Genomic DNA, 27,756 nt, shown 5'->3' with positions numbered 1-27,756 from the left:
AGAACAAAATAGGTTACCCTCTCAGCATGAGCTGGAACAGAACAGTTTGCTTTAGAGCTGCCCCCTCTCAATTCCCGTCTTTTAGCAGTGAAAGGACCGTAGCTGAGCACGCAGGAGGAAGTCATGTGTTTCCTTTTCAGTTTATGGCTTAGGGGAGCTGGTCTGAATTTGCAATATTGACTGGCCTAAAGCAGATGGGGTTCCTGTATGCTTAAGCACACTGGAAATGTGTTTTGCTGTTAAGGGAACGAGCCAACAGACAAGATTCTGCTCTGTATGACTTTATTCACAGAGGTAGATAGGTACAACAGCACTTTGGTTCCTTTTAACCTTGCTGAAAAGCAAAATAAAAATCTGTGCTTGGAATCTGTTACTAAATCCCAGGAACAGAGTGGGTAAGGGGACAGAGGAAAAACACAGGGATTCAAATAACCTTTAAGTCATACATCAATGATAGCAAATCTTCGTAATTTTTTCCTATCCCTGTTCCCAGTAGCAGAATGCTGGCTGGTTTAATGTTCGTGGTTCAATAAAAATAGCAGAAAATTTGATGTACACAAAAGGGAAAGCTGTCACAATGGAAGTCTTTTTGATTCTTTAGGCTTTAAGAGCTCACAGAACACTCAGGTAACTTCTGGTGTTTAAGCATTTCTTCGAAATTTAACAACCTGAAGCCACATTTCTGTTGTAGAAGCTAAGAATTTTGGCAAGAAGTTAGTTATGATGGCAAACGTGCATGGAGGACTTGTCTTACTTTAAAAAAAGAAATCTGAACATGACTGAGTTCAGTAACATGAATGGGATGTTGTGGAAAACGTGGAATTTAAGAGCCTTGAGTAACAGAGGTAACAGGTTGGCTTCTGCTGCTGTGATGTAGCTTCCAAAGCAAGCTACTTGTAGTGGCTTTGGAACCAAGCACCTGGCATTTTATTTTTAGGTAGTTCTGGAAAACAACTGAGAGGGACTGATGACAAAGGGGTTGTAGTGAGTTAGATTTAAACCATAGGCAGTGGTGTGTAGTCCCTGCTCGCTTTAAAGACAGAGCGGTTTGATTTAAAGAAATTACAAGAAAAAAAAAAAAAGCCAAAACTTTGCTCAGTCATTCTCTACTCAGTTCTGCAGTCCTTTAAAATGACTGCAGTGCAAAGTCGGAATTTCCTAAAGCCGCAGTGCAGCTCTTCACAGTATCTGAATGGTCATTCCTGGAAAATGCCACATTCTTCCCCCCCCTCCCAACCTCCCTCCAGTTAAAAATGTAGCATTGTATTAAAACCTGAGATTGCTTGCATAAAAGGCAAACTCTTAGAGCTCATGGTAAAAGTAAACACTAAATTTCATTTAGTGTCCCATCCTTACGTTTCTCTGTTCTATCTACCTACTTGCAGCCCTGCAAAATCAGCTTCAGGAGGTAGAAGGCTTTTATAGTCCCCTCTGGAAGTACTTTTTTAAAATACTTCATGGAAGGAACAACAAGTTACAGGGGCTGCAGAATGATATTTATGATAGTAATACTGAAAAATTGTATAAATTAGCATAAGTGCAAGTAGTAATTGGCACTAAAGAAGAATAATTTGGGGCTTAAATAAAAATGCCCCTATTCTCATGATTTAATCTGTTCTACCTGGCTTCAGGAGGGTTTTCTCACTATGCTTTCCCCTGCTGCAAGCTTCTTGTACAGGCAGTACAGCTTGTCTGGTTGAGGTAACTCGGCATCGGGGGTCAAGGGAATTTCAAAGTCTGAGGAGCTCTGGGAGTCCCGCTTCAGTTCCAGATCGGGAGCTCTACAAGTGTCAGGTGTTTCCACCAGCACCTCCTGAACGTGAGCAGCGCCAGCTTCTGCTTCTTTCTCTGAGTCTTTGCTTTTCAAGTCACAGGTGACATCGGAGGCACCAGACCTGTTCTGCCCCGGTGCCTTCCAGCTGCTGTTGTCAGCTTGACTCTCCTTGGCAGCCTCATGTGGCACAGGAACCATCCTGCTCCCGGCTCTGCTGAAGCAGCTGAAGTCAGCAGCATTCCTCTCCTGGGAGGTGATGAGCACCGTGTCCATCTGGCTGTCCCAGCCCTGGCTGCCCCAGCCCTGGCTGCCCTGCTCCGAGATGTGCGTTGACTGAGAGGAGTTCTGGGAGGAGATGTGCGTGGAGTCACTCACCCCATCCGAATCGCTGAAAAGGGACTGGGACCCACCAGCACCTGCTGAGGACGGGAAGTTGTCCTCGTTTTCAGAGCTCTCATCCAGCCTGTCACACTTAAAAAACGTATCCCAGCGCGGGACGTCAGCTTTAGGCTCCTGCTGGTCGCCAGGTACGCCATTGCAATTTGCTGTTGAAGTGGCATCTGACTCCTGGGGAAGAACTTGAGCTGTATTTTTTTCAGTATCTTCTTTGTCTTCTTCGTCATCGCCATCATCATCATCATCGTTTGACTCCTCACAGTCCATGAAGTCCACCTGGAGGGATGTATAAGTTAGGGGTGCTTTGTAGCTGTCTGTGCTCTCCTTCACGTTTCCTTCAGCATTTTCAGGCTGTGTTGTTTCAGATGGCCCGCTCTCTTCTCTCTGCTGCTTGGAAATCTTAGGCCTTGCAGAAGTGAGTTCTGTATCAAAGAGATCATCTTCATCTGTCAAGAGAAGAATTAGCAAAATTTTAGCAGAGGTTTCAATTTCTTTTTTTTTTTTTTTTTTTGAGAGCAAAGTTTCAACGAAAAAAAATAATCATTTAATACAGAGAAAAAGTTCTTTAAGCCAGTTGGAGGCTTTGCAGGACATCAGTGACATGTTTGCCCTGGCTCACAGAGTGCCTTACAAACTACAGCAGTTAATTTTACCAGTTTGGTTTGGCATTACTCAAACACCACGTTACTGGGTTCCGTCAGGGCCTTCCTCGTTCATTGGAGGCCTTAATTTCTAGCATTCTACTGGAACTGTCACTACACTGGTAAAGAGGCTCCTATACACTGACCCTCAGAGGCAGTAATTATTTGCCAGGTCAGACACTTAAAAAAAGCAAAAACTAAATCCAATAGCAGCTAAAGAAAGCGGGTTGCATATTAACAAAATTCGTTCTGCTTGTTAGCACTTACAGACAGCACTGTCAGGGGGTTTGTTAGGATGAGGAGACGTTTAGTCTCAGCAGTAAGGGGGCTCTAGAGGTGTCAAACAACTGAAGGTACTGAAGAAGCCAGCGTTTCTTCCATGCTTTGAATAAAGGTTGACTCAAACATCAAGCAGAAGCTGACAGCTGGTGTCCCTGCCCCTGGCCTCCACGTGCATGCTGCAGATCCAACGGAGCCCTGATGGACGCTGATCTACATTCATGTATTCAGCCCCCTGCAGCAGGCCTGAAGCCGTCCTCCAGTTCAGTGGCTTTCCAGAACCTCTACAGAGCACCCACTGCTGAAGCAACCATCATTAGTTAAAAAAGATACCAGGTGCGGAGAAGCCTGGTGCTTAAGATAATGAAGAGGAGCAATTCCTCTGAAATACCTCACTGTTCGTCCACAGCACGGGATGTGATACAGGCAGAGTCAGAAAACAGCTTTATTAGGGATGGTGTAGGGCTGTGGAATGGAATCCTTCTAGAATGTACAAGGCTTTTAAGTACATTTTGAGATCACAAGCAAGCACGCTTTACTATCACCCTCCTGAATACTAAGTTCACTTCATTTACATTTCTCCTTTCTGTGTTTCTCTTGCTTTCTATACAGACTAGTGAATGCCGTGGCTTTTGGCACCTCTGTTTTGTCTTAGGCTTTCCTTTAAGGACAGAACCACCAGCAGAATTTTTTTACCTGTATCAGATGAGTCTCTTTTGTGGACTCTCTTCAGCGTTCCTAAGGGCTTGTACCTAGGTTCCATGTTTCTCCTGTACGATCTGCATAGCGGCTGTAATCTGAGGTGAATTAAGAAAAAATCAGTATTTAGAACTTGGCAGCTATTTTCAGGCACAAAAGTAAATATTTTGACACTGCTTCATGCCTTTCACAGGCACTGCGGCAAAAGCGTTAAAGCAAATGCAGCAACAGCTAGGGAAAATGTTAATACATTGGTGAGCTTAGGCAGCTTAAAGGGAGAAAATGTGTCATTTCCAGGTATTTACCTTAAAACGTACACCATTTGGAAACTATCTTTTAGCCCCTTGCTTAGAGAAGGAAAGATGACAGGGTTCAAAATCTGACTGCAGGTTTATTCAGTTACTGTAAAGTGTCTCCTTTCCTATTAAGGAAGAAAACAAAAAGGAGCAAAGAAACAAGTCCTCGTTTTGTTCAGCCTGAGTGCCACCACAACTCTCCTACTCCATAAAAGCACTTGCTAAGCTGCCAGCATCTTTAGCAGCACAGGAGTACAGTCGTGCCTGCAAAGAGAGTAGGAGTTCAAGTGCCCAAAGGAATTAATTCTCTTTATAAGAAACTTCCCAGAAATAGCACTGACAAGTAGAAACAGGTGAAGAATGAAGTGAAGTGAACACAGGTGCCACCCAAATACAACGATCAGAAAAGCCTCTCTACGTAGCTGTGCCTAGTGTGTGGAATGCAAACTCTCAGACTCTGTTTTAGTGGTCAGAAAGAAATCTGCAGGACTGAATGTGGCAGGGAGGGAACTGAATTATCAGAAGAGTGAAGTAGAAGACATTGGCCTGCCTGAGAGGCTGGGATTCAGGAGAGTTGTCCTCAGAACAGGGACTAGGTGACCTCCCTTCACCAGCTGCCACTTACAGTTCCATAACTTTGTCTTCTGTCCCACCCACCGGCAGCACGTTGGGGTACACGTTCACTGGACAGATGTGTCGCAAGAAATCCTTAATCTAATTCGAAGAAGAGAAGCAGTTTCATGAGTTACACCAACAACAGTTTGGGTCATAAGCCAAACACTAAATGTAACAAAACCCTGGGTCTGAGAGTTTCTTGAAAATTGCATCTAAACATGTCAGCACTTCACTCCAGCTGAGGTTCTACCAGTGCTGAGCACTGAACACAACTACGTGACTGCAGATTATGCTCCTATCTACACAGACCAGTACAACCCAACTATTTTTGCACGTCCAAGTCCGTTACAACATACTGCCCCACACATTCTGCCAGCAGAGCTGCTGTGCTTTATGTACTACTTAGCACCTCTACCCAGAGGTTATTCCGAACTCTAGGAAGATGACCCTCTTCTACAAGGCAGGGGAAATTCCAACAATTCACTTGGGTTCTTAAAAATGGGACCACCTTCCTAGAGCTCGAAATAATCTCCACTTTGTACACGCAAGGCTTTGTGACAGGTTGATTGGTGGCACTAATCCAGCTTCAGTTCAGCTTCTTATGAGAAAAGTACTTGAAGGACTGGATCGTCATGTTAAATGAAGGCATGTGATTCTAGGCAGGATGCTGCCAGGCCCGATTTCATTTTAGCCTTCAGCAAAGAAAGAGGAGTAACAGTGGCAGCTGTGATGGGAGAAAATTCTGCTTGAATGTGTGGACAGGGGAAAGCTGCCCAAAACTGAGTCACAGCAGACAACCAATGCACTGAAAAACCAAAATGCCAAGCTGTAAGCATTTAAGCTCACATTTTTAAGTTACAGAATAATCAAAACAGTTGTAGAGGTGACTGGTGCTTCAAGCAGAGAAAACAAAACTGGGTTTGTAGTCCTGCCCTACCTTAACATGTTCTTCTGCAGTTAGATTAAAACATTGCTAGTTTGGGATATCTCTGCCTCCAACATCCAGAACTTCGTATCTCATTAGGTAGTGTTTTGTGGGTTTTGTTTCTTTTTTTGTTTGTTTTTTGTTAATCATCACAGCATCCACTCCAGGTTAATCAGTGTCTACTTAGTACAACACGTATACAAACCTCACTGAATGAAGAGTGGAAAGAGAAACAAGCTCTGTATGTACTCTCCCCAGTCCTACAAAGAAAAAAAAGACAGGAGGTATATAAATTAGCTCGTTTTCAAGCTCAGTCATCAGACAAGCATAACTTGCTCTTAAACAGCCCATTTTAAGATTCAGTTATACAAACCTCGGGCAAGACACACACCTGAAACAAGTTTCAGCACAGCCCAAACACTCACCTCACAATTACATTGGTTTTCTTGATCCTTTCTCCAAACCACATAGTGGAGGGTTTGATGCTAATTATGCGCAAGGGAGTTCCATTTTGGCACGTCATTCCACAGGGCAGTCTGTTCCCTCGAAAGTAGTCATCATCCTGCCAAATGCAACATCAAATTAAGTGTAATCCTGGCTTTTCCCCCCCAGAAATTAAGCAACGCAGTATCTAGCCAGACTGTATTTTTATTGTACTTCCAACTCTTTTGAACACTATATCTTTGCTGTCACCTCTTGCTTCCAGAGCTCACAAAGCAAATCACAAGAGCTGGTTTTGATATATTTGAAGGGATAACACCTGACTGATTTAACCTGCTGTTTATCTTACCTCATTTAACAATTTCTAAGTTTCAAATACAATTAAGCCATATGTAGTATCAGATAATATCTTTTCTAAAAACACACCTTAACCCACCAGTTGAAATTTTCATTCTCCTCTGCATTAAACAACCAGTTGGCCACAGCCTGCTGTAGAACAACAGCACCAGAACAACTGCAACCAGTTATTCCGAGAGGTTAGCAGAGGCTGTCTAAAATGATACGCACCCGAGGATGTCGACAGGCATGAATCTGAGTGTGCCGATCTGTTGTAACATGGCAGAGGATTTCTGGCATGTTTCTGAACATATCCAGCTTGTTCACGTGCACCTAAAAAAAAGGCAGTTTACTCTTGATTAGCTTGATGTATTTGGTGAACTGCAGCTAGAGGAACTATACAGGCGTGGTTCTGCTCTCAAAAAACGCTGATAGGTTTTAAAGAATTACTGGTATGGAAGCATTACCTTGATTCCAAGTTCCTCACTGAGGTTAATGAATAAATACTCATAACCATAAGCAGCTTTGCAATTCAGCCACACCACATGATAGCGACTCAGCGAGGTCCAGCTTCGCACTAACTCTAAGATCCCATTTAGACACTCCTCCTGAAAAGTTCAGAAAATATTGTGATTCGTCTTTGAAGATACTCCCAAAGCACCGTGATTTGATAGGCGAATGCCTAAAATGCCATTTTGTATTTTCAGGATTTACCTAAAGGGATGTTTAAATGATTAATTGCTTTTGGACCTCTCCTCTCACGGCTTGTTTACTTACCCTGCTTGGTATATGATAAAATTTGGGATCACAAAAAGTGGTGTCCAAATACACGCTCTGAATGTCCTTTACTCTAAAAGAGAGAAATGTGACATTGTGAGCAATGCATCACAGTATTAAGATGTATCACTTCCTCTCTTCAAAAGGTACAAGCTTGTCTTAATACACCATTTAAAAAATGAGGGGAAAAAAAATGACATTCACGAATTGTCCATGACTGTATGATCTTTTGTTCTTTCTAAACCCCATGGATAGCCAAAGACTTTCCAAAAGTTGAATTAAAATGTGGATTCTTTTCCTCATACCTGGTCCCTGAATGCAAAAGCTCCATTCTGGCTGCTTCTCCTTTTGCAAGCCTGAAATCCCCCGTGTACAGCACAGTGCCATTTTCACCTTGAAACAAAAACCTGCAAACAGAAACACTCCAGTCAAACTCAACAACATAAAGCATTAACTGCCAGCTGTCAATTAGTTTCTTTTGCTTAGAGAAATCTGTGTGACTAAAATACGACATAATAGAAACACTGGGCTCAATTTTGTCCTAGACTGACTTCAAATAAAGCCAGTGATTCAGATTCAGCACATCTGGGACATGCCCAGTGTCAGAGCCCACAAAGGACAAAAGCCTCACAGATTCTGCAGGGGAAGCCCAGCTGTCTTCTGCACCCAAAGGAGTTTATTAGGCATCTGTACCAGGAAGTTGGGCAACTTGTTTTTGACATCTAGTAAGTACAGGCTTTATTTTAAACCACAGTTTTGTGCACCATTTTTAAGTGCAGTTGCAGTCAAGAAAGTTGTTTTTCAAGGCACAGGAAGAAGTGCTCTGCCCTAGCATGGTAACAACTGACTTCTGCGTGGACAGAAAAGCCCTGTGCAATCTGGGTTCTAACGCTGACTGAAGCTGGTGGACCCTGTGGCTACAGTGCTAGTTAGGAAAGGAAGAAAAATAAATAAAGAGACACAACCACAACATTTATTGAGACTCCATAGGACAAATTTGCCAGCAGAGAATTTTAGAGTACTGGAAGGACGTACATGACCGATCCAGGACAGTGACCAGCTGGTAGAAGCGTCACCTCTATATCTTCTTTCTGGAAGAGAGGGGTTGGCGTTATTTTCACACTGCAGTGAGTATTGCTGGTACCTTCACTGACACGGTGAAAGCAACACATTGCTCTTCACAGGCAATGCAGCACTTGGCACTGGTTTGGAATGAAGAGAGAATGTTTCTTCACATTGCAACAAGCCCTGAGGAGCAACAACCATTCTGTCATGCCAGAAGAGGTGACAGCAGGTTGTAAGGTGCTCATGAGAGCCTGTCAGCCAGGAGACAGCACTGCTTCCTTGATTCCTGGTGAAAAAACATCTCGGGAAAAAAACTTGGGATGCTCTACAAAAGAAAGGAATTGTTTTCATAACTTACCTCACCAGAAGTTTCATCTACTAAAGAAATCTGAGTTGGAGTTTCAACTTCCAGTGCAACCTGTAGCAAAATGAACAAACGCATTACATGACTTACTGAACATCTGGGTTCATGTTTAGGGCTAAGAATTCACTACACATACATTTTCAGCATGTACTGCGGCTAATTCTAAGCCTGTAAAATTGAGCTCACTTCTTTCTAGTAAATCATGGATTTTCATTCCCAGTGGAAAAAAAAATTATGTCAAAAAAATGAACTGGAGATATCATGATCAGTGCCTGTATGCTTACAAAAAGGAAAACCTGTTGGCCTATTTCAGAGCAAAAGCACAGTTTTCTCTGGCTGGATCATCTGCCTTGGTTTTGTATAACGTTCAAGACATCCCAGTTCCAGAGCACACCAGTGGATTCACAAGACACCACGTCCCCATTCCAGATTTCTGAGCGGTTCCGAGAGATTCATTGAGCTGGTACTCACACTGAGCTCATAAAATTTGGCTTCTCCATGACAAACCACAATGCTTATTGAACAGACAACTACCTGGCTTTCTCCAAAACTTGCACATACACATCAAAAGCAATTTACACTAAGAATTCAAGCCATCAGCAAGAGTTGTCTTTTTAAATAATTTTATCATCTGCAATTTCTTTCTGAAGCTGAATAAACTCACGAGGTTGCTCTTAAGCCTGCATACTCAACATTTCTCAGTTATGCCCTAATTTCCTAATTCAGTGAAACAACCGCCAAGGTTTAGATCTAAACCGCCTGACAAATTCTTCACTGACAGTATACACGACAGTGTCTCCAGCAGATCTTCAGTAGTTTAGATTTTAAAGCCAGCAGCAGATTCAGAAAGCCTCTCATGTTACATGAACAAACACAGGTCAGACTGTAAATCGTAAAAACATTTGTCTGGAAGCTGATGTGATTGCTTCTTCAGTCTGAACATCAAATCAAATGGCTGCGGGATGTTCAGAGTCCTTCGTGCAGAGCCCAGAATCACGTTCGCTCCTCCAGAATAATTAAATCTTTCAGTCACTCGAGACTTTGTATAAAGGTAATCACGTTCTCCTCAGCCTCACAATTAAACGTACAGGAATCCCCTTTTTCTCTTTTTCTTCCTACCCGGACTCAGCTCCTAGGAAAGAAACTTGTAGGAGTTTCTTTGAATATGGAGCTTAACACCCACAATTATAAAAACTATAAGGCAACTCTGAGCCATAACTGCCCCAAGGAAAGAAGTTTCAGCTTGCCTGAAGTTCCTGAGCTGTCATTTGACTAGAAGACTCTCCTGTCCTTGCTTGGGGGACATCAAATCCTTACACTATGTGACGATGTACGTACACACAGTAGGACATGAAAGGAATCGTGCTCAGTTTCAAAGCCTGCATCTGCAAAGGGAAGGAAATAACTAACTACATCCATCTAACTATAGATAAGCCACATCTACACACGACCACTGATAATTGGAAAGTTGGCTCCAAACAACTGAAATCAGGTAATTTGTTTCCTTAGCGATTTTACATCACTACAACATTTTCCTGCTAGAGATAATTTCATCTTCCGAAAAGTAGAAGGAAGATAACGTAACTGAAAGATTACACTCCAAATAATACAACACTTTAATGAAGCAACAGAGATGTAGAATACAGACAGGAGTAAAGAGACATGAGTAAGGTGAGAGAAAAGGATCAATTTTGTGGAGAGAAAAATAAAATTGAGCAGTAAACAACAATAAAACAATCCGACATAGCAGGCAGTGAGGGAAGTTCCTACTGGTGTAGGAACTTAAGAGCTGAAATAGTGTATCAAAACCAACATTAAGAAACCTTGAGGAAGGGAAGCTTCCTCTTTCCTGGAGCCATTGCTTGAAAACCATTAATCTAAAAATAAAGAATAAAAAAAATACTCACAATGTGATTCTCCCAGAACTTGTATTTCCAGTTAGTCAGCAGCAGTTCCTTAGTTACTGGAGAGCAATATAATTTAACTTTCAGGCTGAAAGGAGACAAGAAAGAAGCGTGCTTATTTGAAGTAGAGACAAGGAGCAACGATGAATTGGTACCTCACACCAAGTACACCAAAACATGCACACAGCTCCCTCTTTCCCCCAAAAAAACTAGAGAACAGCAAGCCTGCAGGAGCTGTTCTGCCCCTGCCTGATGTGGGACCAAGACGAATTGTTCTACCTTGCAGGGCTTTTCTTCAGCACAGCAGACACAAAATCTTACCCATGTGTGCCCACAGATGTGCATTTTTGGTACGTGGCCACGTGCACGTACACCTTTGCTGGTTTCCCAACCTACCAAGGTCTGATCCAGCCACATATGGGCTCCTTGAGACTTGGGGCAGCTAGCAGGCAGCACAACAGCATGCTTCCTACAAAGCTCCTGCTTTTGCACAGTGCACAGATAGAGCTGATGAGCAAAGAGAGATTACCTGTGTGCACGTGAGGAGATGCAACACCTACTCTAACAAAGGTAACAGTGTCTGGGAACATGGCAAGGAACTGAAACTCAATTATCTGCAGGTTCAGATGTTAGACTGCTTTCAAGCCCACTGCTGGTCCCTGCCAACTAACTCATCCATGGAATTCATGGCTTCAGGAGATAGATAATCCCACTGAACAGGCAAAAAAAAAAAAAAAAAAGTCCTCCTCTGTACAAGGACATTTATTAAAGCACTGCTCAGCTCCTGGTCCAAGAAGAGCAGTCAGAGCTCAAGAGGACCATGCTGTGATGGACCATCACAAGTGATGGAGCTCTCTGTAGTTTGTGATATCAAGTTTTTGGGGTGCAGACCTCAGTGGGAGTCAAGTGACCTCCAGTCACAGGCGATGTTTGGTTGGAAAACAAATCAAAACCCTTCATAGTTTAGCTTTTGGGAGTTGGTGAAAGAAATATGGTAAAAACTGAAGTTGTGCAAGGTGAATGTTTTCATGACAGTGCTTCAAGTTGAAGGAAGAATTGGGATCCAGAGCTGTGCCCCTTTGGAGCCTTCCCCCAGTGGCAAACGGGCTGCAGGCATTAAGCTGCCTACTTTTGTGTGGCGTAACCCTGAGGACAACGGCATTTAGTGGGCAAAGCATTGATGTTAGTGCTTAAATCACTGATGTTCCACACATTTTGGTTAAACCGTCGATGTTTTGGCTGAAATATGTGAGAAATTAAGGATTTGAGAGGAGAAGGTCCCAGAACTCAGGAGACCTCCTCCAGCAAAGAGCCAGGCACCTCTTCGTGCCTCAAACTTTACTTTTTCCTCAAATAAAACATAAAATTCTGACAGGCCATGAGCCTTCCTGTCAAAAATAATAACAATAACAATTCCCGCTGCCTTTCTTTCCAACCGCCGCCTCCCAAGCCCTGAGGGGGCCGTTCCCCTCACGCCGTACCTGCTCTCCAGCCTCCTCTTCAGGGCGGACGCCCTCAGCCCCTTCATGTGATCTGCGGGGAAAGATGGCGGTCACAGGGGGCCGCCACAGGGACGGGCGGGAGTCGCCATGGAGACGGGCGGGAGGCGGGAGTTGCCATGGCGACGGGCGGGAGGCGGGAAAAGGGGTCGCCATGGAAACGGGCGGGAGGGGAAGGGGGGGGTGTGCCGTCGCCATGGCGACGGTCGCGGCGGGGGCGCGGCGCTCACCCTTGTGGCAGTGTGACAGGAAATAGGCGCGCGCCCGCAGGTTGTCGCGGTCGAAGCGGTCGATGGACAGCGCCGGGTACTCGCGCAGCCGTCCCCCGAACCGGCTCATGGCGGCCACTTCTTCTTCCGCCTTCTGGTCGTTAGTCCCGCCTCCTCCCCAGCTCTCGGCCAATAGGAAAGATGGTTCCGCCTCCCTCCGCGCGCTCGGCCAATAGAAAGGCGGTCCCGCCTGCCTGCCGGCCAATCAGATTGAAGCCGGCTGACGGGTTCCTCAAAATGGCGGCGGCGGGAGAGGTTGCCTAGCAACGGGGCGCGGAGGGACCGGTGTGGGGCGGGGAAGGCCCCGGGGCGGGCCGAGAGGTCTCTGAGGGCCGGAACGGGGGGACGAGGGCTGGGGAGGGGTTAAAGGTGTCCTGAGGGGAGGCACCGTGCTGAGTCGGGGCTTGGGGTGGCGGGATGGGGGTTGGAGACACCGGCAGGGCGGTGAGGAGGGGGTTAGGGGTGGGGATGGGGTTGTGGGGGGGGAGTTGGGGTCGCAGATGGGGCCGTGGGGTGGGTTTTGGGGTCTGCAGGTCGTTTGTGGGCATGGTGAGAGGCTGGGGTCCAGTCAAGATCGTGGGGTAGAGTCTTATGGTCATGGTGTCTGCGCTGGGGTGACTGCCTTCTGCAGCTCCTGCTTATGGGACAGGGAAAATCCCAGCGTCTGCCCTTCATCGCTACCTCTGCATGCCCCATGTTTTTTGGTGGAGCAGTTTGGTGGTCATGGTGACAGTTTTTTAAGTGCAGTCTTACCTTTTAGAAGATGTTTCATTTCCCTTTGTGAACTTTAAGGAAACAGAATTGGAGAAAGAAGATAAAAAGAAGCATTGTGGAGCAGCTGTTTTAGGGAGACACAAATACTACACTGTCTCAAGAACTTGAAAGTAAGTAGTGAGCTGCTCCTTGCTTCTCAGCTTTTAGTGGTGCTTAATACTGCTAAGGGGAACCAAATCCCCAGGACTTCAAACACCAGGGAGTTCTCCTGTTCCAGCCCCACAGAGGCAAGTGTTTCCTTTTCCAGCAAGTAGCCAGGATGATGATAATATTCCTGATAGGTGCACGTGCACACACACTCACAAGCTATACATTCAGCTGGACACACAGACTGAAAACAGTGCATTTACTGGCACCCACGTAAATACAAACAGCACTCAAATAAACATGAAGTACACAGACCGTTGGTCCTATTCTCCCTTTCCAGCTGATCAGGATTGAGGTTCAGTTGTGACCCCCCCAGCCCAACTTTGCTACAAATATACGTGTTCATGAATCCTTCAAATATTAGCTTTTTACAAAAATACTAGCTTTTTACCAAAAAAAAATGCCTCCGGACAAGAGGCACTGGATACTGAAATAAAGAAGGCTTTCTTTGAACATAAGATTAAACTTTAGTGTACAGGTGACTGAGCAATGGAACCGGTTGCCCAGAGAGGTTGTGGCATCTCCCTGCTTGGAAATACTCAGTAGCCATCTGGATATGGTTCTGGACAACCTGCTCAAGGTGTTCCTGGTTGAACAGGGGCTGGATCAGAGGACCTGCAGAGATCGCTTCCAACCTCAGCCCTTCTGTGGTTCTGTTTAGTCAGTGTAACGTCAGGTTAGGGGCCTAGACATCTGCCACAATACCTTGGCAAATACAAAAAGGTCTCATGAAAAGTCTGTTGAAGCCATTGGAAATATCTGACTGGCTGTTCTAGGAAACAAAATAGATCCTGTGAATGCTGACTTGTATAAGCATTAAGGAAACGAACATATGCAGGCCCAGGCTAGCTAGAATTCCTTAGAAATTATGGCGTGATAACATAAAAATCTTTCCCAAAGCCAAAATAGAGACATGTGAAATGTCACTATTTCCCCTAAAGTAAGAGTAGGCAAACATTGTTTTAGCAAAGTTTACTGTTGAACAATACCATTCACATGAAAAGCATTAGTGTTATGCTGAATTGTATTTTCTTACTATTGTCTTGCCCTGTGTTCAGGTTTGGGCTCCTCACTACAAGAAGGACATCGAGGTCCTGGAGCTTGTCCAAAGAAGGGCAACGAAACTGGTGAAGGGCCTGGAGCACAAGTCCTGTGATAAGCAGCTGAGGGAGCTGGTGTTGTTTAGCCTGGAGAAGAGGAGGCTCAGGGGCAACCATCATGGAAATGATGGTTCTGTTCTGTAGGCTGTCTGGAGTACGGCTCATCTCGTGCTCCTGCGCAATGAAACCAGATCTCTGTGCAGCTCAGGGGCACTACAATAGACGAAGAGCACAATTTGCAAAGGGCTTAAATAGCATCATAGAAAGGATAGATTTTTTTATTATTATTATTTGAAGCCAGCAAGCTGGCACTTTAACTTTGTGACCTTTGTACCTGTGTTTGAGCAGGAGCACCTGTGGACAGGCCACCAGCAATGGTGAGTCAGGAAGTGCCAGGCTTGTCTAGGTGTCTTGGAGAAGCACACACATCAGATGAATTCAGCACATCCTGTGATGAAGTACTTAACCCTAGCAATGTGTAAGTTACCAGAAAAAAAATGAGAAATACTGAACTATTACAAATTCTAGCTCTAATGTCATCGCTAATAATGTTAACTGTGTCGAGTCCCACACTGACAGCAGTTCTCAAACATGGTTGAGCACGCACAGGATAGGAACAGCTCTGTAATGGCTACAAAAGGGCACTTTGCAGCAAGGGATTAATTTTTTTTTTTTTTGAGATAAATATTTCCAAGACTACACAAAAATTTATAATGATATATGCTAAGCATGTAATTTGTACGGGTTACCTCATAACTGGGTGGGAAAATCTACTTTGTTTTTTTTGTTGTTTTGTTTTGTTTTTTTTTTCAGTAGTAATTGTCAGCCTGCCATTCCAAAATGCCAGTAAAGAGCTGCAGAGCTCTTACTGCTTAATGCTTGCAGTGCTGAACTGCAAGATGCTTAGTGTTGCCAGAAAAGAGTCCTTGTGCATGGTTTTTATTGATCTTTAATAAAGCATATGTGGTAAGAGATGAAAGGCCCTTTTTTTGCTAATGGCACTTACACGGTCAGATGGCAGAACTGCAGGCTTCTGGTTCTACATTATGATAACGATAATTCTTGATATATTCCCAAAGATGTGTATGCTGCAGCCTGACTTTTTTTTTTTTTTTTCCTTTCCTGCTTCTTTTAATGGACTAAAAGCATTTGAAAAGGCATCAGCTTTCCACTTTTCAAGCCCTCAGTTGATACAGGAACTTGCTAAGTAAGGAAATTTTACTTTGTGCAGGATTTGGAGGCAGCGTTCTACCCAAAGGCAGTGAGACTCTTCATCCCCTCTCCACAAAATCCATAAGCTTTTTGTCCTTCCTTTAAAATACGTTCCTAATTGCAAAGCTGAAACCTGGTGACGTTACGAACCTAGGAGAGGACCCATTTCTGGTTATATCTTGTAGATATGGTAGAGTTCTGTATGGCTGCTTGCAGAGACAATATAAAGTTCTGGTTTTAGTAACAGAATAAGATATACTCAAGAAAGTAAATGCAGTGAAATTCAGATACTAGGTAGAAATCAAATGATTCATATTTTTGAAATACAGTTCAGATCCACCATTGGTGATTTTTCAGTCCATTTTTTTAAATTGGTTAAATTTTTATTTGTTTGATTTTTACACTCTGAGTTTTACCTCCCAGGTTTAGAGCTGACTGACCTATTCACTATTTCTCAGCAGACTTGAACAAATGGGTTTGGTGCGGGGAGAATGTCAGTGGCAGTCAGTGCAGATTTGGGTTGGGCAAGCACAGACTAACATGAAGTTTGGTAGGTTGTGTGCCTTTTCTTTTCCTTACCTCACCCAACTTATTTCTTAAAATCAACTCCGTTGTCTCCATATGTGTGGCGGTGCATTTCTCCCTTCTTTTCCATCCTGACTGCGTCCCGTTCTTCAGTAACATCCCAGTTTTTCATTTTGTGGTTGCCAGTTTGGTGTCCCTTCAATAGGAAGACAGAAAAACCTGAAAAGCTGCCTGGCTGAGGGGGCAGTGACTGTGAAAATGTGAAATTAGAAACAACCACAGGGTTTTGTTTAGTTTTTATGCATCAATGGGCACCAGTAAATTTTATGCACCGCTGTTAACTCAGGGTGACAAAAATACCATGATAACGGTTTCCTAGATGTAGAAGTGTAGGTGACTTGGGTTTGTATGAGATCAATGAGTACATTTAATTTAATTCTGATTGCTTATAATGTCTTTTTCTTTTTTAACCTCAGACTTTGAGTTGAAGACATTATTGTATTGTGTATACTTTTTTTGTTGTTCTACTTATCCATATTCCTCCCTAACAAAATCACTTACTTTGGCCTTCTCTTATTTCATTTTCAAAAATCTAATTTCAGGATAAAGCCTGAAGCTTCTGCAGTCATGGCTAAAGCTGACCTCAAGCCAAAATCTATACGTCATGCCAAAAATTGGTCAGATGAAGTAGAGAACTTATACAGATTTCAGCAAGCTGGATACAGAGATGAGTTTGAATATAAACAAGTAAAACAAGTTGATACGGTAAGATTTAGAACTCTGCAACAGTTACTGCATTACACTTCTGTCTCCTGTTAAATTATTAAGTAAAAATGAAGGTGCCTCTTATTTCCTCTCATCAGGCTAGCTTCTGGTAGTTTTTTTTCTCCCAGATCTGACTTGAATTCTTGCACTGTTATTAACTGTGCAGAGTAATTTATTTTTCAGAAGTGAAATAGAAACACTCACCAGCCTGTGTTTTTGTTCCACATCTCTTATGCATTTAGAAGTGTTAGAGATTTCTTTGAATAGATGTAGCTGCCATCTGAAAGACTAATTCAGCTTTGAGGAAAGGAATATATCAAAGGTAATTCTCTGTGAAGTTTCCCCATTCCTAACAGGTCTATTAAGAGAGTAAACACATCCATTGCCAGAGGACTCAGTCCTATATCATTGCTACCAGCTTCACTTTTACAGTTGAACTGCATGGTAGGATAGATAATCAAACCGTGCACACCCAAAACTTGGTTTCTACCTATTTCTGAAACTGTCCCAAGCAGAAATGTTTGATGCCAACTGGGGTAAAGGGAGTTGTGGAGGAGGCATTTGTCAGCTGAGCACATCCAGGACTTGGTTGTCCAGTTGCTACAGCTACTGGTAATACTCCTTCGCACATCAGGTGAGGTAATGTAAAATAGCTAGATATTCAGTGGCTACCTGAGATTCAAAAGAGCAACAAAGAGTTTAATACAGCAAACAACCTGTTATCTTTATTAGATCTCTGTAATTGCTCTTCCAAAGCACCATAAATCTCATGAAAAATACAGTTTAAAATATGTTAACCTCCAGTGCACCTAAGTGTGGAATACTCCTGAGAAAGTCATTCCTCATTCCCATTAACTCAAAACAGCAAAACGTTGATGTGCATAATAAGCCACAGTTATTTATTTTGTTGTGGGCTCAGACATCGCCGTAAAGGCTGTAGAGTAAATTCCGGTGCAAAAGGAAATCCTGCAACTAGTGCGGTAGGATCAGTCTGCTCAAGATTTATGGCAGGATGTAAACAATTAAAACCTCATAAAGGTTGAAGAACATCGCTTACTCCGATTGAAAATGATTGTGCATTCCGTTCAGACTTGCCAGGATCTGGTAGAGGTTCTCTTTCAACTGACACGTTTTGAAATGTCTTGTTTACTCTGTATTAGGTTTCCATAATGTAGTTATGGTTAATGATGCAATTAGAATGTAGGTGTCATGAATATTAAGGCTCTTAGCTTCAGACAGAGAATGCAGATAACTGTATGTCTAAGTAATAAGGTAAGGAAAGTACCACTTCTGGAACTTTCCAGTTAGAGAATGCTCTACTTAGACATCCTATTGTCAACTCTGCCTGGAAGAGAAATAAGGTTCTTATTACGTGATTTTTAAGGTTCAAATTGATCAGAAACACAGTTCAAGCTGCAGATAGCTGCCTACCCAAGCCATGAAGCTGTTAAACTAAAGGCTTGAGCACTTGTTTGTTCAAAGCTTCACACTGTGAATACCAAACAGCACCAAGATGATGCTGGTTTCCTGCAGGATTGATCCTGCTGTCTGAGACCAGCTTTTACAGTACACGTAGCTCACTTTATCTTTATGAAATCAGTAATGAAATGTGTGATGTACACATTTTTCATGGTCAGAAGAATCCTGAAGAACCACTTAAGTGTGTGTCAGTCGTAGAGAAGTGGAATTTTACAGCATCTCAGATTACTGAATAAATGAATAGCATCAATGTTTTATTCCTAGATATATTCTAAAAGCTTTGACTGGCCCACTTTCTAAATGACTCTATCAAATATTCTTAGATCCTTATTTCTAGACTTTTCTGATCAACAAAATCGTTATCCCAAACCAGAAAACTGGTTTCTCACATCCTGCTTTTAATCTTCTTTAAAAGTCAAGCAAATTAATAGCAAAGCAGCGGTCAGATGCAGTGAACTTTTCCAGTGAAATGTACCCTATATTTTCTGCAATATAATGCACAGACATTATTCAGTGGATGTCTATATATCCTTTTATTCTATTTGTAGGTGGAGTGTTGGCCAGAAACTGGATTTGTAAAGAAGCTTCAGAGAAGGGACAATACCTACTATTACTACAATAAGCAAAGAGAATGCGAAGACAAGGAAGTTCATAAAGTGAAAGTTTATGTTTATTAATTTTGTTACTTTTCCAATATTTGCATTGTTCTATAAATCTGTTGGTTAGGATCTGTAAGTAAATGGGATTTGTGTAATCTGACTTAAGTACAGATGTCATTCATAGATAGAATGGGGAATGTAGGAAATGTAGAGTGACCTGTAAGTATAGACAGGGGAATTTCTTTTTTTTTTCCTGTTATAATTAAAAGTATTATTATTGCTGGTTACAAATGATTTGATATCAAAAATAAAAAACATGGCAAAGGGACGTCATGTATTTGGGCTGACTGTGTGCAAAGTCTGTTACAAGATGTCATTAATCTTTATTCTGAACAAGATGCACTTGTTGAGGCTGGCTAATGTCAGCCACGGTCTCTTGATATAGCTAAGGACTGTGACGCTCCTGGGGGCCAGAGTAAAGCCAAAAGGCAAACAAACATTCCCTTGAGAACACCAGGAATAACAAGCAGAAAACTTTAATAAAGGACGCTGAACAACCAAGCCACGAGGATAGTGCTGAACTGTAGATTTAAACAACTGGTTATTGTGACAGTTACAACAAGAAATGTCTTTCTGAGCAATAGGTAAGGTACACACAAAATCTTTTTTTTTTTTTTATTTACCTGAGAAGTATTTAAGTGAAGTGAGAGCACAGCTGCCTCCTCCAGGTGCTCCTAAGCCAGGCCTCTGGAGCCCAGCAGCCTGGTGTCTCTGCACAGCCTGCAGGACGTGGTTGCTGCTTTCCTTGTGCAGGGCCAAGCCAGTAGCAAGCTCAGTGCATTTCCCAGAGAAACACAGACACACAGGATGCAGACATAGCCCATCACACAGCCTGCTACAGTGTGATGCCTTCAACAGCACCTACTGCAGGATTCCTATAAAACAAGCACAGCCAGCCGACTCCTTTCTTCCTCTCCAGCTGGCAGAGCCAGGTCACTGGTGCAGGTGCACAGGTGCCACGCTCCAGGTTCACAAGCACATGCACTTCCACAAGTGACCTGAGTACCAGCACAGCTCCTCTGTGTGCTGCTCACCTCATTCACTCAGGTTCCTTGCCAGTAGCTGGTTTTTGGGAACACACACTGTCCCCATCCCAGTGGGATCCCCACTGGTTCCACTGTCTGGCTCCAGTTTCTACTCTCTCACACACACAGGTCTCCCAAGAGGCTGGTACTTAGTCCTCACACCACACATGAGAGGGAGAGTGCGATTACACAGAGAGAGAGTTAAGATTTAATAATAAAAGATTTGTTAAGAACAGGCTCTGTTGGTCAGGTGCAGGGCACAGCCAGACAAGCATAATGACCAGTGCCATTTTACACGTGACCACCTCCTTTTACACCCTTTTTTGCATATTGTCCCTCTTCAGCCTGCCTTGCCCTACATGTTTTGCTGTGTAGATCCCACTACTGCCCCTGTCCTGTGTCCCAAAAACCTCTCTGATTTACAGCCTTAGCAGCTGCAGTGTCCTGGTTGGCTTTCCTAGTAGTGGCTCTAACTTGTGGATGGCCCAGCTCTTAGTCTGACAGGCAGGGTTTGTTTCTTGTCAGTGTCTTCGTGATTGTGATTGCTTTGTCGGATCCATGCCCCAGCGTGTTTGCTTATTGCTTCCTGTTTTTTTTTTGTTTTTTTTTTTTGTTTTTTTTTTTGCCTTTAGCATCCCAATTTAGAAGCCCTTTAACAGCCAGCCCTGCTAGAATAAACATTCTCACACTTAGCAATCACTGGGACTGAGCAGGTTTGTTTCTGGTGTTTGTTTTGTAATTTGGAAGTCCTCGATCAGATAACCCCACTGGAATAAACACTCCCACATGCCACTTCTTTCCTTATCAATGAGTGCAACCCACCAGGTTTGTTTCTGGTCATTATCTTTGTTAACACCAATTGGTCGGGATTTATCTGTAAGTGCTTGTTCTTTTTGTTTTCCTCCTCATCCCGTTTGCAAGGCCCCTAGGCAGCCAATTTTTAGTCAGACAAATAAACAGTCTCACCTGCTTCGGAAATGCTGATTTTGTAAGAGTTGGCAGATGCTTTGGCACTGAGAGAGTGAACTGCCTAAATTTTATTACTAAAACTTCTAAGTGCAGTGTGGGTGCTGAAAGGTTGAATCTCACTGTCAAATTTAAAAGATTAGCAGAAAAGAAAAAGAAAATAAAAAGCAGGAAAAAAAAGCCTTGTAATTGGTGCTGGAGACCAGCTTACAGGCATACCCTTCAGCAGCCATCATGCTGTATTGAGAGTTCCCTCACTTCATTATAAAACAGATCTTGTGTTGACAGTGACAGTTTGGGTTATCATTGTCCTTTGACATAGTTTGCATTCACATTTCAAGGCAGTTCATGCTAAATTTAAGGTTCCTTACAACCCCTTTCATTTGTTCAATTTATTAATTCTTATCTGGGGCTGTGAAGTCAAAGGGGTTCCTTTTCTGTTTAAAAAGAAGCAACTATGGGGTTCTTGCCCAAATGTGTCTGTGATCTCAAGATAACATTAATCTAGTGTAACAATGGTTGCTGGAGTTACTCTTCCTGACACGGAGCTGGTATTCAGCTCTACTTGCTGAGCGTGAAGTTGATACTCAGGTACTAAGAAGCCTTCTTCTGTTACTGGCATGCTGGATGTATCACTTCTAGTCAAAAAGCTATAAAAAATGCCAATATTTTATCTTCTTTGAAAAATCTTTAACTCAAATGTCTTGTCTGTCACCTTGGGTCTTTCAAGCATATTGAAAGCTGTCAGCTTACTTGTGTCTTAACCTAAGGTCTCTATGTTGTAAAAAAGGGTCAGGCTATCGAGGAAGTTTTCAGGGTGATGCTCCAGTTCATGTGGATTATCTAGATAAATAACTCGCACTTCTGAATGCCGTTACAAAAACTCTTCATACTCAAATTTATTAACTTTAAAAAGAGAAAGGAAAACACATTTCTCCCTTTTATTGCCCGGAGATAAAAATATGTGTCATTTTGTTAATTAGACTCCTAAGTAAAAGTAATTCTGTGGAAGTACTTTCATCGTGCTCACTGCTGGCCCTCGCAGGGCACGCTGCAGTGCTTGCAATGAACAAATGGGTGGCAGGGCTCCCTCTTAGCAAGTATTTAACCAGCTACCCACAGGAGTACGTAGTCTCATTCTAATTCACTCCACGGCTTTGTGCAAGGCAAGGATGAATGTTTTCTGTGCCTGTTGAAGCTCATAAAAGGCGGTAAAACAAACTTTTCCAAGACCTACTTCTCAGGCTTTGTATTCAACAGCTAGTAGAGAAATGGCTAAGCTGCAGCCTCTTTGAATTCATCAGCTACAAGGAGGGAATAAAGGCTGTATTTTTGTGTTCTTGGGTGAATTTCAATGTTTTCAGCCTTTATGTGAATTCATTATGCAACAGTATTGTCTGAAACCGATGCAACAGTTATTTGATTGCTTTACAGTCACGGCAGCACAATTACCACACAGAATGGCAGTATAAACATTTTAGTACTCACTTTGGTACCTGAGTGGACAATTCCAGATCTGAAGACACTGGAACCTCAACTTTTCAATGTTTAGACGTGGTTCCCTTGTTTCAAGATGCTGCAAACGATTGACTGGCTTCAGGCTCACTAAAGATGACTTTAACTCAATGGCTGTTGATGTTGCTGGGCCTCACACTAAAAAAAAAAAAAAAAAAAAGGAGCCTGTCTGAAAGCAGCTTGAATCACATTGCCTTATTTTCTTTGCATTTTTTATTACCCTTGTTCCACTGACTGTTACTTACATGTGGGAGCTGCTTCTTAGCAGCCCCCCTGTGCTCACTTTGTAATGACTTACACTGCTCTCAATAAAATATTTTCTTTCTTGTTACAGTTGAGATTTTGCATTTCCTTGAAGCCCAGCATGCTCACAAGAAGCAGGGGAATGCCTGCTGGCAGGAGAGTTCCAGGCTGGCACCAAAAAAAGGTGCAGTGTGACTTTGAACAAGCATAACCTTTTTTTATGGGTACTCCATTCAGCCAGTACATTTACATATCTCACTGCTAGGATACAAAATCTTTGCTGTTTGGTGCTTTTGTGGATTTCTTTTTTCCTCTCTCCCATACTTCAAAGCTTCAATGTTCTTCCATAGATTATAGATGGAAGACTGGGGGCACCTCCCCAGGCATCTCCACACCCCTAGCAGATGATGGGACTGCCCTTTTCTGCTGGGGTCCAGCCCGTAGCAAGGCTGAGCACACGCTCTAGAGCCTCATCACTGTGTGTGCTCTCGCTCACACACTTTCTGGCTTCACAGATCTCTGAAAAATCAGCAAGACCTAGCTCTGTGCAATGCCTGTAGCCAGGCTTCCTGACCTCTCCCAGCTCTTGACCACTTCTAGCTATGGGCTTTCTACTCACCAGCCAGTGCAGCCTGAAGTCTGCAAGCAAATTGCAGGGATGTGGGGCTGAATTCTCTAGAGAAAGAAACACAGCCAGGCTGCTGCAGGTGTTGGTAAACTGGGAGATGATGCGGAAAAAATTGGATTGAATAAGAAGACAGGCCAGACTGTGGGGGTCAGGTGCAAAGTGTGGACAGGTGAGTCTATCCCTCCTCCTTGCTGTCTTCTTGTACTCGCTCCATCCTGATCATGCCTTTTCCATGTCTTTGATTGTTCCCCTGAACAAATTGTAGATTTGTTCAAATTTGTAGAGCTTAGGGATATGGTTTAGTGGAGGGCTGTTAGCGTTAGGTTGGAGGTTGGACTCGATGACCTTGAGGTCTCTTCCAACCTAGGAAATTCTGTGATTCTGTGAAATTCTGTGCAGTGCCCCAAGCCCCCTCAAATAGTACTCCTGCTACTCATATTTCCTCCTTCTTAATGGTCATAAACCAAGGCTGACCATCTCCACGGCTGGATTTGTTCTTTTAACTTCCCCCCAGCCACTGCCTGAGGTGTCCTGGCCTTCATTACCCTCACTGCTATCACCTGCTCATTGAGTTTGTGTGTAGTTAATTAAGCACTTCCCTTCTGGTTTGCTATTTCTGTGGCACTGAATCCTCCTTCACCAACAGCTCACTGCCCCAGGTGCTCTCATTTCTCACGTCTTCACACCAGGGAAACTCCTCAAAGCATCAGCAGGAGGAGGACAAGGGAGGGAGGGAAACAGAGCACATATGGAGGGAAGGGTGAATGTGTGTGGGCAGTCAACCAGGCAGTGCCTTGGAGAGATTTTGTACCACAGAAACCTCCTCCCTCGCTGGCAGGCACTCAGAGATCCCTGGCTGGGAAGCGGGACGTGGGCCCAGCTCCTTGCCGCAGATGTTCGGCCTTGGCAGGAGCACCCCAACGCCTCAGCCAGAGGAAGGTGTCCTGCCTGGGCGCTGCGCTGCTGGCAGCTGCTGGGCTTGGCAGGGGGACGGAGCGAAAAGCAGGAGGGTTTGATGTGAGCCTGGCTCTTTGGTCCTGCTCAGGGTGCCTGTGAAATCTCATAGAATCACAGAACAGAATCACTAGGGTTGGAAAAGCCCTCCAAGATCATCTGGTACAACCAACGTCACCCACCAAACCATGTCCCCAAGCACCACGTCCAACCTCTCCTTGAACACCCCCAGGGACAGTGACTCCACCACCTCCCTGGGCAACCCGTCCCAGTGCCTGACTGCTCTTTCTGAGCAGAAATGTCTCCTCATTGCCAACCTGAACCTCCCCTGGTGCAACTTGAGGTCATTCCTTCTGGTCAGCTGCCCCGAGGGCCTGCTTGTCCCAAACATATGGATTCGGGGGAACCCCCCAGTGTTGGGACATGGGTGGGGAGCCAGCAGGCAGGCTGCAGGCACCAGGACATAGGTGCTAGGATGTGCATGGAGAGACGGGCTGGGGCCATGCACGCTCAGTGTGAAAGATCATAACGCTTGCAACTACAGAGATTTATATAAAAGGTCACTGGATTAACATTTTGTCAGGCCGCAGCACTATTTCTACAGGGTAACTAGATTTATATACCCAAAGGATGAGTTCAGAAGAGGTGTTTAGAACAGATATTAATCAATAAAATGAGTATTGTGAGCAGATTATTGACAATACAAGGCGATGGAAGCAGATGAAATATAAAAGCTTAATAATGCTATTAATATTAAGAAGATATTGAAATGTCATTCAGAACATTAGTTTAGGAATAGCTTCTCTGTTATTTACAATTTTACCACTTGCATCTTTTTATCTTTACCATTTACATCTATCAATCTGTTCTACTATTTGCACCTATCAGATAGAAAACAAACAAACAAAGAACCACAAAACCCACCAGCAAATTCTTGTAATTCCTGTTTTTCTATATCAGAGCAAAGTAGGAAGATCCATCCATGCTGGAGGCATTTTCTTCATATTTTCTTTATATTCATATAAAGAAATATTATATATGTAATATGAAGCATTTCTCTGACTTTTTTTTCTTTTTTCTAAAAAAAAAAAAAAAAAGATTTCTCTAAATCTATCAAATGCTGTGCCTCTTTCAATTGAGATTTTCAGGCATGAAGGAGTAGATGGGAAGGCTTCTATGACACATTCAATAAGATAATGTGAGAGAGGGAGAATCCACAGTCCTGATGAAACTCAAACTGCTGGAAAACATAAAGGAGAAATTTGATTATAATGAATAATTCAGACAGCACATCCCTGACTCTGAATGTCTCAACTCTTTTATTTGTTCAGTCTCTCAAAGATTAAAACATCAATGTGCAAAAAGTAAAATGAATTGCTTTTTGGTGAAACACTTTAAACCTGCTGCATTTGCCAGTTCTGAGGAATGCCACGGGCTGGGGCTGCGTGCTGCATGTATGAGCCCACATCTCCCTCTGCTGACTGCCCTGCAGCTCCCCCAGACTTTGTTGCATATGATAAAACCTGTGATTTTTATTATGACTTTTTTCTCCTGCTGATGGGCTAATGCCCTCTCTATGTCCGAGCCAGTGCCCACAATGTCCCTGTGCTGGAAGGAGATGGTTGTCTTGGGCTCCTCACATCAATCCCCTTTGGGTCTGACTGCCAGTGGATTCTTCCATTCACCCTAAAATAATGCATAAATTCTTAAAAGAAAGTCTCCAATAACAGTAACAGAGAGGCTCAAATAAATTTGCTATAAGCCAAGAGAAGTGAGTAACGAGCTTTTGCTAGATTTCTAGATTACGGTCAGGGTGTGGTAGAAATAATTTTGATGAATTTGGGGTTTGTTGTTTCCATTTGAAGATGTCTGTAACTCCCCTCGGTGTCAGTTTAGAGATCCTTTGGTCCTTACAGGCAGCTACTAAGTAAACCTGACTGTGGGAACTACAGTACATAAAGGGTTTGGTTCCTGTTTTCTTCCTACAAGCAGCCTTCAGAAACCCCGTGTCTTCTCAGCAGGGCATGTCCCAGTGGGACATGCAAAGGCAAAACCCCAGAATTGCAGGACTTGATGGAAAAAAATATCCCTTTCTATGCAGGATTGCCAGGGTTGTGTGAACCTCTCCATGGATGGAGATGAACACACCTCTTTTGGGAGGTCAGAGAGAGATCCCAGTGTCATGATGGTTTGTCCACTTTTTTCTTCTTCCACAGCGTTTCCTTGGGGTGGCTGTTTGATTATTTGTTAGGACAGAGAGGAGTTTAAAGTCCATTGTAACAAAGCAGGTCTGTTAATCAGGTTTTCTTTGGACTTGAAATCAAAGGGAAAAGTAGCTCCTGGCTCCTCGAGGAATTTTGGTTTGTGGAAGCTTTGCTAGTAAGCTCCAAAGGAGACCACATCTGTTCAAAAAAAGACCATGCCAAATAGAACAGCCCAAAGGCCATCATGCTGGGGGCTGATTTAATGGTGCAAAACCCAATTACCAACCTGTAATCACTAACCGTGATGCTGAGAAGCTGAAATCACTACGGGGAAGGAGATGGCAGAGCAGTGGCTGCTGCTGCTGGGGCCAGGACTGAGATAAATAGCAGCAGAGAGCCAGCACTAACAAAGAGCTATAGAACAAAGTGATGCATCACAAACCCCAGTGCACCAGGCTGCTTGGAAGGACCTGCAGAGCTGAGGACGGTGCTGCCTGCTGGCAGCCAGCTGAGGAGTCACAGGGGCAGCGGCAGCAATGTCAAGGATATATAGTTAGCTTTGGGATATGCTGACGTTTTCACACGTGTGCCGAATTAAATCTTCACCCAGAGAGCAGGAAAAGCCACATGATGGCCTTCAGAATGAATAAAATATTAGAGGAGAGAGTTTGTTTTTCTTTAGGAGTCGGTAGAGCTGATCTGAAAAGACTCCAAAGCTCTCTGCAATTTATGTGCCAAATCTGTTTCTTGGAAGCAGTGCCAGGACTATTTTTTGAAAAAGGAGAGCTCCAGCTTGGTGTATAGCTTTGGAATAGCTCTGACACTTAAACACAGCCGGCTGTGGTAAATGTAAAGCATACTAAGCAAGAGTAAGGGAAGGGAAACTGCATGTAGCCTGACCAGAACAAACCGTTGCCATGTTAAACCATCTGAGACTTCTTTATATGTTATTTTAGCCATTAAAAGCAACAACAAAATAACAGTTAGGCTTTTATTTCTGAGCAGAAAAGCTTACCTGCTTTTCACTGAAGACTGATATTTTAGAAAGAAGTGACTCAGTGCTACAGGGCATCAAAACTGTGGCAGTTAAATCATGCCTGACAAATGTGTTGGTCTTCTACGGTGACAAGAGGTTTTCCTCAGGTTCAGTACTGGGACTGGCACTGTTTAACATCTCTGTTGGTGATGTGGACAGTGGGATCAGGTGTACCCTCAGAGAGTTTGCCAACACCAAGCTGTGTGGTGCGGTCGACATGCTGGAGGGAAGGGATGGCATCCAG

At 43.5% G+C, this 27,756-nt stretch overlaps 2 protein-coding genes across 4 annotated transcripts; one reads left to right on the top strand and one right to left on the bottom strand.

Moving 5' to 3' along the window:
- Window positions 1–265: 265 nt before the first annotated feature.
- Window positions 266–12,376, bottom strand: DCLRE1C (DNA cross-link repair 1C). 2 transcript variants are annotated; one of them, XM_084505577.1, is made up of 14 exons: window positions 12,242–12,376; window positions 11,994–12,045; window positions 10,516–10,600; window positions 8,603–8,662; window positions 8,215–8,270; window positions 7,485–7,586; window positions 7,180–7,252; window positions 6,870–7,010; window positions 6,634–6,735; window positions 6,051–6,187; window positions 5,831–5,885; window positions 4,711–4,799; window positions 3,787–3,887; window positions 266–2,616 (listed from the first exon to the last, which is right to left on the bottom strand). In XM_084505577.1, the coding sequence occupies exons 1-14, from the start codon at window positions 12,348–12,350 to the stop codon at window positions 1,628–1,630; spliced, it is 2,151 nt and encodes a 716-aa protein (XP_084361703.1). In that variant the 5' UTR covers window positions 12,351–12,376; the 3' UTR covers window positions 266–1,627. The 2 variants fall into 2 exon arrangements, with proteins under 2 accessions (XP_084361703.1, XP_084361704.1); XM_084505578.1 differs by lacking the exons at window positions 11,994–12,045; window positions 12,242–12,376 and adding an exon at window positions 9,856–9,993.
- A 151-nt stretch (window positions 12,377–12,527) lies between these two features.
- MEIG1 (meiosis/spermiogenesis associated 1) lies at window positions 12,528–18,978 on the top strand. Of its 2 annotated transcripts, XM_084505580.1 has the most exons (5): window positions 12,536–12,601; window positions 13,073–13,164; window positions 14,650–14,779; window positions 16,641–16,803; window positions 18,831–18,978. In XM_084505580.1, the coding sequence occupies exons 3-5, from the start codon at window positions 14,676–14,678 to the stop codon at window positions 18,957–18,959; spliced, it is 396 nt and encodes a 131-aa protein (XP_084361706.1). In that variant the 5' UTR covers window positions 12,536–12,601; window positions 13,073–13,164; window positions 14,650–14,675; the 3' UTR covers window positions 18,960–18,978. The 2 variants fall into 2 exon arrangements, with proteins under 2 accessions (XP_084361707.1, XP_084361706.1); XM_084505581.1 differs by lacking the exon at window positions 14,650–14,779 and having other exon boundaries at window positions 12,528–12,601.
- Window positions 18,979–27,756: the final 8,778 nt, after the last annotated feature.

This window comes from Aythya ferina, assembly GCF_964211825.1.
Source record: "Aythya ferina genome assembly, chromosome: 1".
Lineage (NCBI taxonomy): Eukaryota > Metazoa > Chordata > Aves > Anseriformes > Anatidae > Aythya > Aythya ferina.
Note: the sequence above shows the minus strand (reverse complement) of the source record. Positions and strands in the feature narration are given on the sequence as shown.

What these genes read in the sequence shown, in the direction of transcription:
- DCLRE1C (XM_084505577.1), bottom strand. Translation starts at nt 12,350, where the DNA reads ATGAGCCGGTTCGGGGGACGGCTGCGCGAGTACCCGGCGCTGTCCATC. An exon ending in CACTGTCCTGGATCGGTCAT is followed by an intron (nt 7,587 to 8,214) that starts GTACGTCCTTCC and finishes TTCTGTTTGCAG; the next exon opens with GTTTTTGTTTCAAGGTGAAA. An exon ending in TTTATCATATACCAAGCAGG is followed by an intron (nt 7,011 to 7,179) that starts GTAAGTAAACAA and finishes TGAACTTTTCAG; the next exon opens with GAGGAGTGTCTAAATGGGAT.
- MEIG1 (XM_084505580.1), top strand. Translation starts at nt 14,676, where the DNA reads ATGGTGAGTCAGGAAGTGCCAGGCTTGTCTAGGTGTCTTGGAGAAGCA. An exon ending in GTACTTAACCCTAGCAATGT is followed by an intron (nt 14,780 to 16,640) that starts GTAAGTTACCAG and finishes ATCTAATTTCAG; the next exon opens with GATAAAGCCTGAAGCTTCTG. An exon ending in AAGTAAAACAAGTTGATACG is followed by an intron (nt 16,804 to 18,830) that starts GTAAGATTTAGA and finishes TTCTATTTGTAG; the next exon opens with GTGGAGTGTTGGCCAGAAAC.